A 13271-nucleotide genomic window follows, 5' to 3' on the forward strand; every position below is an offset into this window, starting at 1 on the left:
CTGGTAAGACATTGTCCCCAGGGGCTCTTCTCGCCTTTCTTTACTTTTCTTCGTGCCATATTTTCCCACCCGTTTAGACTTTCTCTCGCCCGCAGTATATGCGCCTGGGTCTCCGAGGATGGGAATTTGTTAAACTAGGGCGTGAACTAGGTTTTTGCCCCAGATTACGTGGTCCCAGCGGTAGTCCCCAGGCGTGGTTTGTGCGCTTCATGTCACGTGGTCCAACTGGCGTTAATTTGCGCGCGGGCTTAAATGCACAGCGGCGGGTGACTGCCATGCGTATTGACTAAATTCGAAGTTCTACTGCGGAAGTTGTGAAATTTTTTTAAATTTCGTCTCTCATCATCCAAAATTCTGGCAATCATGGGTTGACTTTGTTTTCATTTCTAGCGTTTTCTTATGTAGCCTGTACGAAAAGAAATTAGAATTGGCTCCACTCTGCTTGAACATTGTCCTTCCGATTCCTCTAAAGCAAGTACTGAGGTAAGCGAACTACAGCTGTAATTCGTATTCTCTTATTAGGTCACATGCACTGTGAAAAGCTAACATACAGTAAATGATTTTTCAGAAGATTTTCCCTCTTGTAATGAAAAAGTCCGTCTTAGGTTTTGTTAACGGGATTTCCCAGGAGGAAATCATTCTCTTTTGCAGATTTATAGTGTGTAGCGATATTTCGGCGGCGTAAAATTTCAAAAAACTAGACACCAGGCCCCGGTTGTTCAAACGTTGGATAGCACTATCCCCCGGATAAATCACTATCCAGTGGGTAAACATTACGGAAACCAATTGCGCTATCCACTGGATAGTGATTTATCCAGTGGATAGCGTTATCCACCTTTCGAACAACTGGGGCCAGAAGGTGTATACTGGGCTACCATAAAACCTAGACTAGATAGAAAGTATGTATTGTATGAAAACGAGAAGTTTACTACAACAGACAGCTGACAGCGTCTGAAAGGAAGAAGTAACCCTCCTAAACCCATTCCCATGTCGGACACCACCCCAACCCATGGGTCTCATTAAACTGTTTGAACTGAAACTATAAATAAATGAAAATGATAATTGATGGTCGATACAAAGCAAGCTAGGTGGGTGTACCGTGTGGCATGAAATTTTTGCGGTTGTTTATTTTGGCAGAAATTAACAACATAACTGAGCAAAAGAGAACTTGCTGACAGATCATATTAGCTTATAGATTCAAGAAAGTCACAATTTCGTGTAGTGTGTGAGCGAGCTATTGTACTGTGAGGATTGAAGATGTGAAATAAACCCTGTTTTTGCTTAAAACTGTGATATCGTGAAGAACTGCCGTGCGCACAGGAAAAAATAACGGATTCCCATTTTTGGATATTTTAGGGTATTTAACCCATTCGCTCCTAGAGATTTTGCCGAAAAACGCGTTTTGAAGCTAGTCGAGTGGTTTTCTGGTCACTGTCGTGCTATAAAGAGCTAAAACTTACCACAAACTGGTTTACAGGTCGAACACTTCGCGGTCTTCCGATCCAGATGCAAAATATCAGCTTGCGAAGTTCGGGCATGCGCAGAAAGCAAAATTTCGACATAGTTTTTGGGTTTAAAAGTGACACAGCAGTCTTGACTTTTACTTTTCGCTTTCTCTCCTCCCTTCTTTTTTTGCTTTTCTTGCCTCATTTTTTTTTTCTCTTGCTGGGCATTTAGTAGGCTTGATTTTGGTGGGAAGAGTTTTTAGGAAAGCTTTTAGGATCTTAGGATTAGGCGAAAGGAAAGGTAGGTGGGTAATGGGACAAGATTTTCATGGAGATTTTCAGGTCAATGTCACGTGGTTTTTTGCTTGTTTCTCCGGTGTCCTTGACTGAATTGTGCTCATTCTGGTATGGTTTGAAAGATCTCTTCACTCTGCACAAGTTAGTGAAGAAAGTTGTCCTTGACCGTTAAAACTGATGACGTCACAATGGGTAGAAAGGACCTGGATCCGCACGGGCGGTTACGGGCGGTTCAGGGTTCAGGCGGTTCATAAAAATCCCAAATTTGGCAAAGTCAGACAAGTCCCAACCAGGGAATTCCCAACCAAGTTCCCTGATTGGGACTTGTCTCATTCTTCCAAATTTGGGATTTTTGTGGGTATTCTTTAAATACCCTAAAATATCCAAAAATGGGAATCCGTTATTTTTTCCTGTGATGGCATTCATGGCACTAGGACACCTTGGTTTTTCTTGCTGAGAATTAATTTTCAAAAAGTACCCAGACCCAGCATTGATAATATTTTCGTTCTTGTTAAGTATGTGCAATCAGGGTGTAATAGAAACTGTACAGATTTTCAAACAGTACTAGGGTATGATTATGTAAAACCAATTCATTGTATACTGTTTTGTTTCTGAATTGAAGAGGCGAGTCGTAATTGAACAGACGCGATTTCTTAGAGCTGTATTTTTGTTTAGTAAATTTTAGTCAGAGTGTGTTTAATACTCTGGAGTAAATTTTGCGGGAAAAATGTTTTTTTTTAATTTTTGGGAGGAAATTATTTTTGCGGATCGCTGGAAAAATCGCAAAAATCGTAAAAATTAGAAATTTCGTGCCAAACGGTACCTCTAGTTTATTTGAACTTTTTTTGTTTTGTTGAAAGCTTGTCTCTATATTTGAGGAAAACAATAAAACAAATCATCCCATTCATAGGAGAAAAGCTTCAGCTCATCTGAAATTTTCTTTAATCGCGTGCAATCACCCATTGAGCTGTAGTTAGAGCGGCGCACAGAGTTAAAATAATTGTCTAAACTGAACCAAACTGGTTCAACATGGACAGAGTTTTTAAGCAAAGAAAAGGGGTTTTTTTTAGTTTGTTATCAGTAGCATTTTTATACATTGCGAACCAACCGGATGAAAATGAACTCATTCAATTTTTTGAACTATCACAGAAGGGACGTCTGTAACAGGCTAGCGTGTTCACAAAGTGTTCATTCCGGAGGACATGGCGCCAGGAATGGGCTCCACATAATGAGCTATAATGAGCTATATGGGAAGGCTCTGTGTGAAAGGGGTACCTTTTTAAGATTTCAGGTATTCAAAAGAGTAGAGATTTCACTAGCTGAAGTATATGAAAGGGTAGGAAGATATGTCATTAAGTGGTAAAAAAAAATAAGAATCTTAATTAGCAAAACTGCGATGGTCAGGTGTTGTAAACTTTCATTGTATGCAAATGAGTCTTGTTTAGAGCGTGCAGTTTATTTTTGGCGATGATTGAAATGACGTTCCACGTAATTCACTTTTTTGATCTCTGGCAATGATGTAATTCCTCTGAAATGGAGACCCTTGAATTTCAGTGTATTTATACACAGGTATAGCCTGTTCGTGTAGAATTAATCATTTCGTCATTTCTCAATCTAATCTCCAGGCAAGCGAGACTGAACACTGCTGTAAGAGCCTTCTTGTTATAATGTATTTTGGGGCAGTTTGACCAAAATGAGCATTTTTCGCACTTTGAACTTAGGTCAGCTGCAATTAAGATCGGCCTCTGAATCAATACGGGCGGTCTTTTTCTAAATAATTTGGGTCGGCCTTAATTCGAATTAGGTTTGTGTCATGAAAAGATCGGCGTCTGAACCGGGCCTAAGTAATGTCTTCGGGAAGCAAAGCAATCTGCCATTTTCACTGAAGAGTGATCGCAGGAAGAAAATTGTGGTTTCATTTACGCATGAGCAGCATATTATTTGCAGCCAAACATAGTTGGATGACATTGCACATGAGCCTACCATTATTTGTGGGCAGTTATTTGCATGTCACGTGGTGGGTTCTCGGCCAATAAAAATGAAGAAAAAATTTGCAGTGAATGATAATATAATGTTATCTTCCACCTTTTATGCATGCTTATGCAGAAGCCTCTTAGAGCAACCCTTAGGTATGACCCTTATCTGTATTTCAAAACCTACAAATGTATTGTTTTGTGTATATAGTAGAGCAGATATGTGCTTGAATTGTTCACTTTCTGTTAAAAGCATGAAATTTGGCATGATGATAGTTTTCAAGGCCCTAAAAAAGATAGGATATGGTGCCATCGCCAAAAAGTCCGTTAAGTGCGAAAAATAAGATTTTTTAAAATGGCGACCATTTTGAACCGGAAGTGAAATTAACATTTTCTTTAAAACGTCTGAATTTTAGCAACTTGGATAAGAAAATGTCAGCAAATGCCTAAGGCAGCTTTTTTTTCATACAGAGAGATATTATTTCAACGCAGCGTCTAAAAAAAAAAAGAATAGAGAAGATATAAGTGATCGCCAGCTAGACCGGAAGTAAAACTACCAGAGTCCGAACTTTTAAGGAATGAGATTAAACTTCTGTTGTGCCTGCAGTGCTGGCTTTCTTTAATTGAATATTTTCTTTAAATCTGATGTATACACTCAATTTGCTATTTTCATTGTGTATAATCCATTATTAAACTTGAGCCTACTTTTGCTATGATACAGAACTTGAAGAATAACAGGTGATATCTCGGTGACCTAATGACTTACTGCGCTTTTCACAAACATGCATACTCTAAAGTTCAACAGCCGCCTTCACAATTGCGTTTTTCGCTGCCGTCAATCATAATTACGATCACAAGCAACGAACCTTGAAACACAGAAACACACAAAACAGATCGAAATCCACCAGTCACAAATCACAAACCTTGACCTTTTGAACCCGTTAAAGTAAAGTTTTGTTTCCTAGGAGGTCCGTTAAGATGATTGAAGGCAGCGAAAAACTCAATCGTCAATTGGCTTTTGAACTTCAGAATTCGCATGTTTGTGAAAAGCGCAGTAATACTTCATGCAGACGAGTGCTTGTAATCGAAAAAAAGAGTTTAAGACTGCCTTTCATGATTGTCACTCTTCTGGGTACAACCCTTCTTACGAGCGTACTTGACTAGTTCCACGCTCAACTTTGTAATTTCTGACAGTGGAGTGCAGGAGAGTCGCCACTCTCCTGTTAGAGATATCTAGCCCCAACTCCTTGCGGACTAGGAACCAAGATGCTTGGTACCAGTGCCTGCTGACTCTATATGTGGCCGGCATGGTTTGCCATGCCCTTGAAATGTTTAAGTAATATGGGCCAGGACAAAGAAACTACTTTTGGCTTCGTCAGTTGACCTTAAAGAACTACTTTTTTATTGTATAGAAGAACGTGTAAGCGAAAACCACTCCGATTATTTCTGGACTGAGGTGACCAGAAGTATTCAGCGTGTCACATCCTGTGAATTCATGGAATGGAGGACGTGCAATCTCATAGGCTGCAAGGTAGCGTAGATGTACCTCAGCAACAAGATATATGATAAGGAAGCTAACTTGGCTTCATGGTATAGAAGTTTCATGGGTAGTTAGAAAGGAGAGTGGACTTAACGAAAATGTCTTTGGAGAGTCTTAACTTATATTTTTATATATTATACCTTAAAAGAACGGAATCTGCTTTGTGATATAGCATGACGAAAAATGTTTTCTAGCGAATTGACTTCAAACGATGCAGGGGAAAGACTGGACATCTGTCCCTAGACGACATGCGTTGCTCACTGTGCAATGAATCTAAAAAGCACCTGCTTATTTCGATCTTTACATAAGAACTAACTTTTTCCAGTTTCTTAGTATAGCTCCCGATACACGTTTTCCCCAGATCTTAGTCTTCTAGCTGTTCTCGGTGCGACATATTTGTCCCATACTATATCCAAGAGAATACGTTTTAAATGCTCAGGGAATTAACGTAAGTGATGTATATTCGGACAACGCTTTTTCCTTATTTTCTTGCATGTGGACTTTAACATGATAATCAGTGCTACTCAGTCCATGATAACGCAATGACATTCTGGGGGATGATAACAGTGAAGATAAGAGGCTAACTCTCATTTCTGTCGAGAGAGGCGCAGAGTCATTTGATAGTGAAATACAGACAGATGAGTGAAACCGCTGCCCGGTTAGCTCCAGGCCCTGGTCCTTCAAACGTTGGATAGCGCTATCCACCGGATAAATCACTGTCCAGCGGATACGTATTAGGGAAACCAATTGCGTTATCCACTGGACAGACTTTTATCCAGTGGATAGCGCTATCCAATGTTTAAACAACCGGGCCAGGTGGGTAAGCACCGGTCCACTAAGCCAGAAGCCGGGGTTTCAAACCCCGGTCGGATAAACTCTGGATCAGGATCTTTATGTAACTGACGAGAAGTGCTGCCTTTTTACGGTCATCTGCAAACGTTAGACTTTCTAGTCTTCTTGGGATAACAAAAAAAAAAACCGTAAGCCCCGTCTCACAGTTCGTGTTCTTTATCTTGAAATGCTGTGGAAAGTTAAAGAACCCAGCCCACTGTTTGTAAAGAGTAGGCTGAGTAGGGTACCCGTTACCTTCCAAAACGGATTTCCCGGAAACTTTTTGAAAATGGTAAACTTTGAAATGAGCAGATGTTATCGTGAAAGCAATTTCAATCCAAGATGTACATGCACAGAGTGTTATTTATACTCCTCAATAACACAAAATGGTGGAGCTATTATACCTCGAATTACTTTGAAAGCCGCAAAGCATTTTGCATTCTAGTTAATAGTGGATCAACTCTTTTAACCTTTAAGCCCCAATATTCACATACAAATTCTTCAAACTGGTCTCTGAGAGAATTTTATAAAAGATCAAAGCATTTTCTCTTAGGTGATTTTTATTAATTTCTAAAAACCTAATCTCTTGACATTGTATGGATATGGTCAGGAGAAAATTGATGTTGGTCACTGTTAGCCGGACTTAAAGGGTAAGACAAGTAAAAAGAAATAATCTATTTTTGCTAGTTTAATTTGTTCGTATGTTTGGCCTTTCCTTTGCTTAAAGATGTGAATCATTGTTTCACTTTTATTTTTGAAATTCACTACTTAAACTTGATGAATTGCCATTTTATCTCGCTTTTACTTCCGGTTTTATCATTTAAACCGCTCATTTGTAACACGGTTGACTTTTTTATACGACATAAATATCCGGAAAAACATAGAACAAACAATTTTGTCTTCATTTTGACCTTAACGGTCTTAACATGCTAAATTTAGTGTACTTTCGGTTAGGTGATATTTACTTCCGGTCAAAATGGCGGCCATTTTAGTAATAACTCCAAAAACCGGTTTAAGAGGAAAAATTTGCAGTGGCACCATATCACATATTAATAGCCCAATTAGCTTATATAATAAACAATTTCATCGTCATTTTGGCTTAAAAAAATGCTTCATTTTGTGTACTTTAGATTAGATGATATTTACTTCCGGTCAAAATGGCGGCCAGTTTAATTTTCACTCTAAAAACCAGTTTTACAGGAAAAATTTGCGATGGCACCATATCACATATTAATAGTCATAATTAGTTCTGTCATTCCTGAAAATTTGGTGCTTTTAACAAAAAGTGAACAATCCGGCCCCAAATCTGCACATATCCGCCCCACTAATAGAGGAGGAAGCCATGTTGCTGTCAGTATTTCCTATTTTTTGGCGCTTTTCTCCGTCGCTGTGCAGTTTCAACCCATCTTTGTGTCATATGTCGCCATTTCTGCTGTCCTGTGTGGCTCTTTCAAGGCCATGATGTCGCTTGTTGGAATATTACCCTAACAGGGCCTTGCATATGTCATCTTGAAACTTGCCCAATCCTCTAATACTCAAAATGTGATATATAGCACACGCTTGTGCTGAACTGCAATGACGAGTATGGAAACCCCCATTTTCTCAGTTAAATAAGAACTGTTACATATTTTCCTTCACAATGATAAATGTGTGATTCCAAAAGAAAAATTTAATGTTCATGCTTCACCATGGGGGGATGTCACCTATTAAGGACCAGTTGTTACGCCGCAAAATGTAACAAGTGACGTAACAGTTTATTTACAATGTTTTCTTATAATGTCAAATAAACTTACAAAACGTTTTTCGATAATGGTAACTAAATCCTGAAACAGTCAAACGAATCGTTGTTTAGTATACCTCTCTGTACATATGTGACGCTGAAAAGAAAGTTGGCATTACAACATTGAGGATGATTAGATGGGTAGGGAGTTGGGCACGTATGAAATCGAGGCGAGTATCGATTACTGATCATTCTTTTCACACTTTCATCAAGTAAAGACGCTCTCTGTTTTTATCCAATGCTGTCTGTTTTTACCCACCTCCTCCCCTTTTCCCTAAATGGAAAGTGTAGCGGAGCAGTCATCCGACCGCGTGAGATAATCAACAGTGTTAAATGGGCGTTGGCATGGTTAAGTTTTAAGGCAGCAGGACTGGGTTGGTATGAAATTTCTCACATTTACTGGAAGTCCGGTAAGACATGAGAAATTTCATATCTATCTTATTGACTACATTCAAAATTTTCTTTTGAAAGGTTACCTTTCTTAACTTTTACTTTTAACGTGCATTTCAGGTGCTGATTGGTGCGTGTTTCGTACGGTGTTATTGTTCACATTTCTAGTCATATTCTTTTCGCATAGCTTGGGATATTTTCCATATGTTATGTTTAATAAGTTAGCGTTGTTGTTATTGTCCATACTGCTATTCCAAGGTTATGCATGACTTGTAACTTTATCACCTGTTTTAGGACCTTTTGTAAGTTTATTTGACATTATAAGAAAACTTTATGAATAAACTGTTTTTGTAACCACCAGACAATTTACACTTTATCTACAAGGCTCATGTCCAAGTCTCTCAGTTATTTCTCAGTTATTAACATTTCACGTTAAAAATATTGTTTCATTTTGCATCAGAAAGTTGTTACATCTCGTGTTAAAAAGTTGTTACATTTTGCGTCAAAAGTTGTAACATTTCGGGTTAATGGTACATTTCACGTCAAAAGTTGTTACATTTCGCGTTAATGTTACATTTTGTGTCAATTGTTACATTTTTCGGCATAACACCAGTCCTTCCTCTCTGGATTTTCATTTTTATAGGGTACTGATGCCTCCCCCCCCCCCAAAAAAAAATATATATATATATAAATTATATTATATATATATAATTATCAACCCTTATTCTATAATAGTATTAAACCCTCCTCCCTTTGAGATTATCCTTTTTTTTTTTCTCCAAACCCTTCAGAATTAATGGCATGGTTATTAAATATGTCCAGTTTGGCTTTTTTACACCAAATAATTTCAAAATGCTCTACTACCTCTCAGTAGCTGAAGAGGCATGCAGTAATGGAATCTGGATTGAAAATTTAAACAATTTTAGTTTACAACAAGTTTTTTCCTTAAAAAAAAATGCTGTTATACATCTGCAATCTTTGTTAACTTTACATTGCCGCAAACTAGTAAAGAGCATTAAAATTGGAATATTTTGTGATGAATCTGTGTACTTTGAAGCTGTATGTTGTAGTTAATTTTTTATCTCAGGTAATTTTTGTTTTTCTTTTGTTTTTGGGTATGATAATGATGCTAATGAAGTTGAAACAAAAGAAAAATAAAAATTACCTGAGATAAAAAATTAACTACAGCATATAATATTTTATGATCATACACTGTATTGAGTTTTTCATTCCTGCCATCAAATAAATTCCTATCCCACGAGCTTGAAATTAGTTTTCGTATGTCAAAAGACCATTTTTCACACTAAATGGACAAAATAATTTATGATGCCACTTTGATGGGAGAAAAAAGGGTGTTTTGTAGCAGTAAGGCCTTTGAAGGTTGATGTAGAATGCACGTTTTGTCAGTTTTCTTCTACAAATGACTATGAATGAACACCTGCCTGACTGATCGATGCTGGTCTTGTATCCTGCTGCTGTGGTTGTCGTGTTCAGCAGTGTCATCAGTTCATGCTTTATTTGCCAACTGATTTATTATCTTCATTGTCATTGCTATTGCCATGGATTATCATTTTTATCATCATCATCATTATCATTATTATATTAGCCTTAGGAGAGTAAGGGTAGTGTAGGTGGTGGCCAAATTTATTTCCTGGCATGGTTTTGCACACAGAATCTGTTGTCTGATCACCTTTAACAATATTCAACCTACCTAATACTTTGATTTAGAATTTTATTCTTTGCTAGCCCTAATTTTTCATAGAAGACAAAGGAAATTAAAAAAGTATCTTTTGTCTCAACAGTGTTTAGAGAATAATGCTTTGTAGTGTGCAAGTTTATAAATAGAGTACGAAAGTGATGACGTCATAAAAATGAAATTTCTGAAATTATGGGATTTGTCAGGATATTCTGAAAGAACAATGTCCAAGAGGCCTACTTGCCAAATATGGGCATTTCGGGGCAAATTGTCTCTGAGATCGTAGCCCAGTTATGCTTAAAAAACTCCATACAAACCCTTCTAAATTTTTTTTGGGTTGACCCAAAAAAAATTTAGAAGGGTTTGCATGGAGTTTTCTGAGTATAACTGGGCTAAGATCTCAGAGAAAATTTGCCCCGAAATGCCCATACTTGGCAAGTAGGCCTCTTGGACATTGTTCTTTCAGAATATCCTGACAAATCCCATATTTTCAGAAATTTCATTTTTATGACGTCACACTTTAGTACTCTATTGAAATTAATTTATAGTTAGATTTTGCTGCGTATGGCGTCCAGATCTAGACCTGATAAAATAAATAAATAAACTGCAATAGGGGAATCTTGTAAAAGCCCGTCATGATTTCGTAAATGCCCCATATTGGTGTAATAATAATTTATTATATCTGTTTAATATAATAAAGTTAATGTTGTTGTTCTAAAAAAAAAATCATGTTTAACCTGGAAACATATTCAGCACTGTCATTAAGAGCCGGGGGCCAGGGATTTCATCTGTCTACTATAAATGTAACTCAGCCTACTTTCATAGGATAACAGAAGAAAAATAAAACCAAAATAAATCCCTAGCAGTTCATTCCCCACCTATACTTGTTTAAATCTTCATTACAGCCCTGATATTTCACCTACAACATTAAAGATGTTGGACGGCAGTTTTAGGTTGTCAGTATTGTTCTCTTCCTAGTGAATGCTCTGACAGGTTTTCTTCTTGGCACTTCAGTTTCCCCCTCCAGAGCCTTGAACACTTCTGAATTCCAATTCAATATGTGTGGAATGCATTTAAACACTTGCAATAATTAATGCTCCTACAAAATTTTCATACGTGAACAGATTACTGTGTTTAATCATATTATTCTTTTACATATTTCCTTATTTTTCATTCCCTAGGATTCAAGATAATAATCTTCACAGGATTCAACTAGCGCATCAAAGGACAGTGATGGTAAAACACCCCAGCTTACCTGTGGTCTAGCTCCCATCATCTTCAAAAAATGTTGCAAACACAGCAACAAGCCAAAGAATGATATTGAATTATACTAGGGACCCTCCTGAGCTTAAGAAAGTCCTTCCATCCTTGGCTGATATTAAGTTAATTACCAAACCATCAAAAGATGCCAATCTGCCTGTTGACATTGTGTTACTTACAGTTTCAAACTGTGAGTTCTTAGCTTGCTATAGTGAGCTAAAAAACCCCTATAGATGTTGGTTTGATGGTCTTGGCTATGTTTACTTTTCTGATGTGGGTGAAAGTCAAGAGGAGCTGAAAGTTGCATTATTAAGATGTTACAGAAATGGTATTGGTCCTGGTGGTGCTCTTGTATCTGTAAAGAATGCTGCCTCTGTGCTAAGACCCAAAGCAGTTGTTTCTGTAGGCACATGTAGTGGCCTAAACCCTGCAAAATCTAAGTTAGGAGATGTTGTAGTGTCTGCCAAATTAGCAACATATGCATCCAAAGTAGTGACCAGCAATCAAGAGCAGTCAACTGGTATGAGAAGTTATGTGAACAAACGCTTTCTGAATGTCATTAAGAATTGTGCTGATGGCTGGCAAGCACCTTTGAAGGACCTGGCTGAAGCTCAGCAAGTTCAAGTTTTTACTGATGCTGAGTTTCTGAGTGGACCGGAACAAGTCAGAGCTGAATGGCGGCATGATCAACTTGCTGAAGCCAATCCTCAAGCTATGGCAATTGAAAATGAAGGAGAAGGTGAGTAGACTTTTTAATATGCAGCCAGCCTTAGAACGTGTATGCACTCAGTTCTCTTTTGACTCTATAGATGTGTTGGTTGCTTTTGATTCAGTGTTAATTTTAAGGTATTGTTTAATTGTTTGCTTGTTTGAGTTTGATATATAGAGGATATTACATGGCCGCGCGGAGATACGAAATTTCTCTTTGAGTGTTGAAAAATATTCGCAAACAAGTGAAATATTTTTTTCAACACGAGAAGAGAAATTTCATATCTCCAAGCAACCATGTAATGTTCTATTTATTATATAAACACCAATGAAATACCAAACCATTTTACTTAAATGGTTTTTGGTCTGAATGGTGCAGTTTATTATGAAGCCATAGCAAAGGTGATATTTTCACTTGTGAAGATAACATGTCATTTTCACATGTGAAGATATCAAGTTTTTGTGCGAAAGCTCACTTGGTATTTTATTGGTGTTTATATAATAATGTGATATATATATATATTTTTTTTTTGCTGAAAAGATGGGCCGGCTGCCAATGTATGAGTCTTCATTACTCAGTTTTTATAGTATAGTTCTGTCATGCTAACACAGAGGCCAAGGGTTCAAATTCCCTTGAAGCCCCACCCCCCTCCCCCTTAAATTTTTTTCAAGTTCATTTGCAATTGTCTAGATTGCTATTACAATAATATTATATCTGCAAATTAAACCCATTGACAAAAGATAGGTGTGGGCAAGGTGCCTGGTGAAACTGAAAAACTGAAGGGAGCCGCAAGCGAACCTAAAAGGTAACCATAACAACCCAACATTTATGAGCAGCACCTCACTGGCACTGTCACACTGAGAGCTTCAGTGGACAAATGTGCAGATACTTACCAAAAAACATCTAAAGGGAAAGGAGGGCTGGGAGCAAAAACAGCTAAAGCTGCTGTACTGCATGTGAAAGCAACAGTAAGCGAATGATTGACTTCAGGGAAAGTGCTGTAAAATTGCTTAAGCCCAGGACCACCCCATATACAACGAGTAATGTAGACCACCGGCCAGCATTGTCTCGTGTTTAACCTTGCCTAAATTACATTTAGCCACATTCAAACCCATTGACAATAGATGGGTGTGGGAAAGGCATATGGTGAAACTGAAAGGGAGCCACAAGTGGGCCTTTAAGGTGACTATGACAACCCAGTGATTGGTTCTCCCCACCCCCAAACCAGTCTACAGGTGCTGAAGAAAAAACGGGGACTGTGAGCAGGGGAGTCACAGGACCTGGTTTCCCTTAAGGGAATTAAGTACCAACCCCAAACTCCCTTGCAATATACATACTAAAGAAAAGCAA

The 13271-nt window shown here is 38.0% G+C and overlaps 1 protein-coding gene across 1 annotated transcript in view; it reads left to right on the forward strand.

Moving 5' to 3' along the window:
• Nucleotides 1-303: 303 nt before the first annotated feature.
• The window catches only part of LOC140924645 (NLR family CARD domain-containing protein 4-like), a 50950-nt gene continuing 37982 nt past the window's right edge, over nt 304-13271 (forward strand). Inside the window, exons 1-2 of the mRNA XM_073374674.1 lie at nt 304-483; nt 11134-11951. Of these exons, the coding sequence (XP_073230775.1) occupies nt 11267-11951 (685 nt within the window). The 5' untranslated portion in view covers nt 304-483; nt 11134-11266. The remainder of the gene's footprint in view (nt 484-11133; nt 11952-13271) is intronic.

The sequence above is a fragment of the Porites lutea genome, chromosome 14 (genome assembly GCF_958299795.1).
Source record: "Porites lutea chromosome 14, jaPorLute2.1, whole genome shotgun sequence".
In the NCBI taxonomy this organism is placed as follows: Eukaryota; Metazoa; Cnidaria; class Anthozoa; order Scleractinia; family Poritidae; genus Porites; species Porites lutea.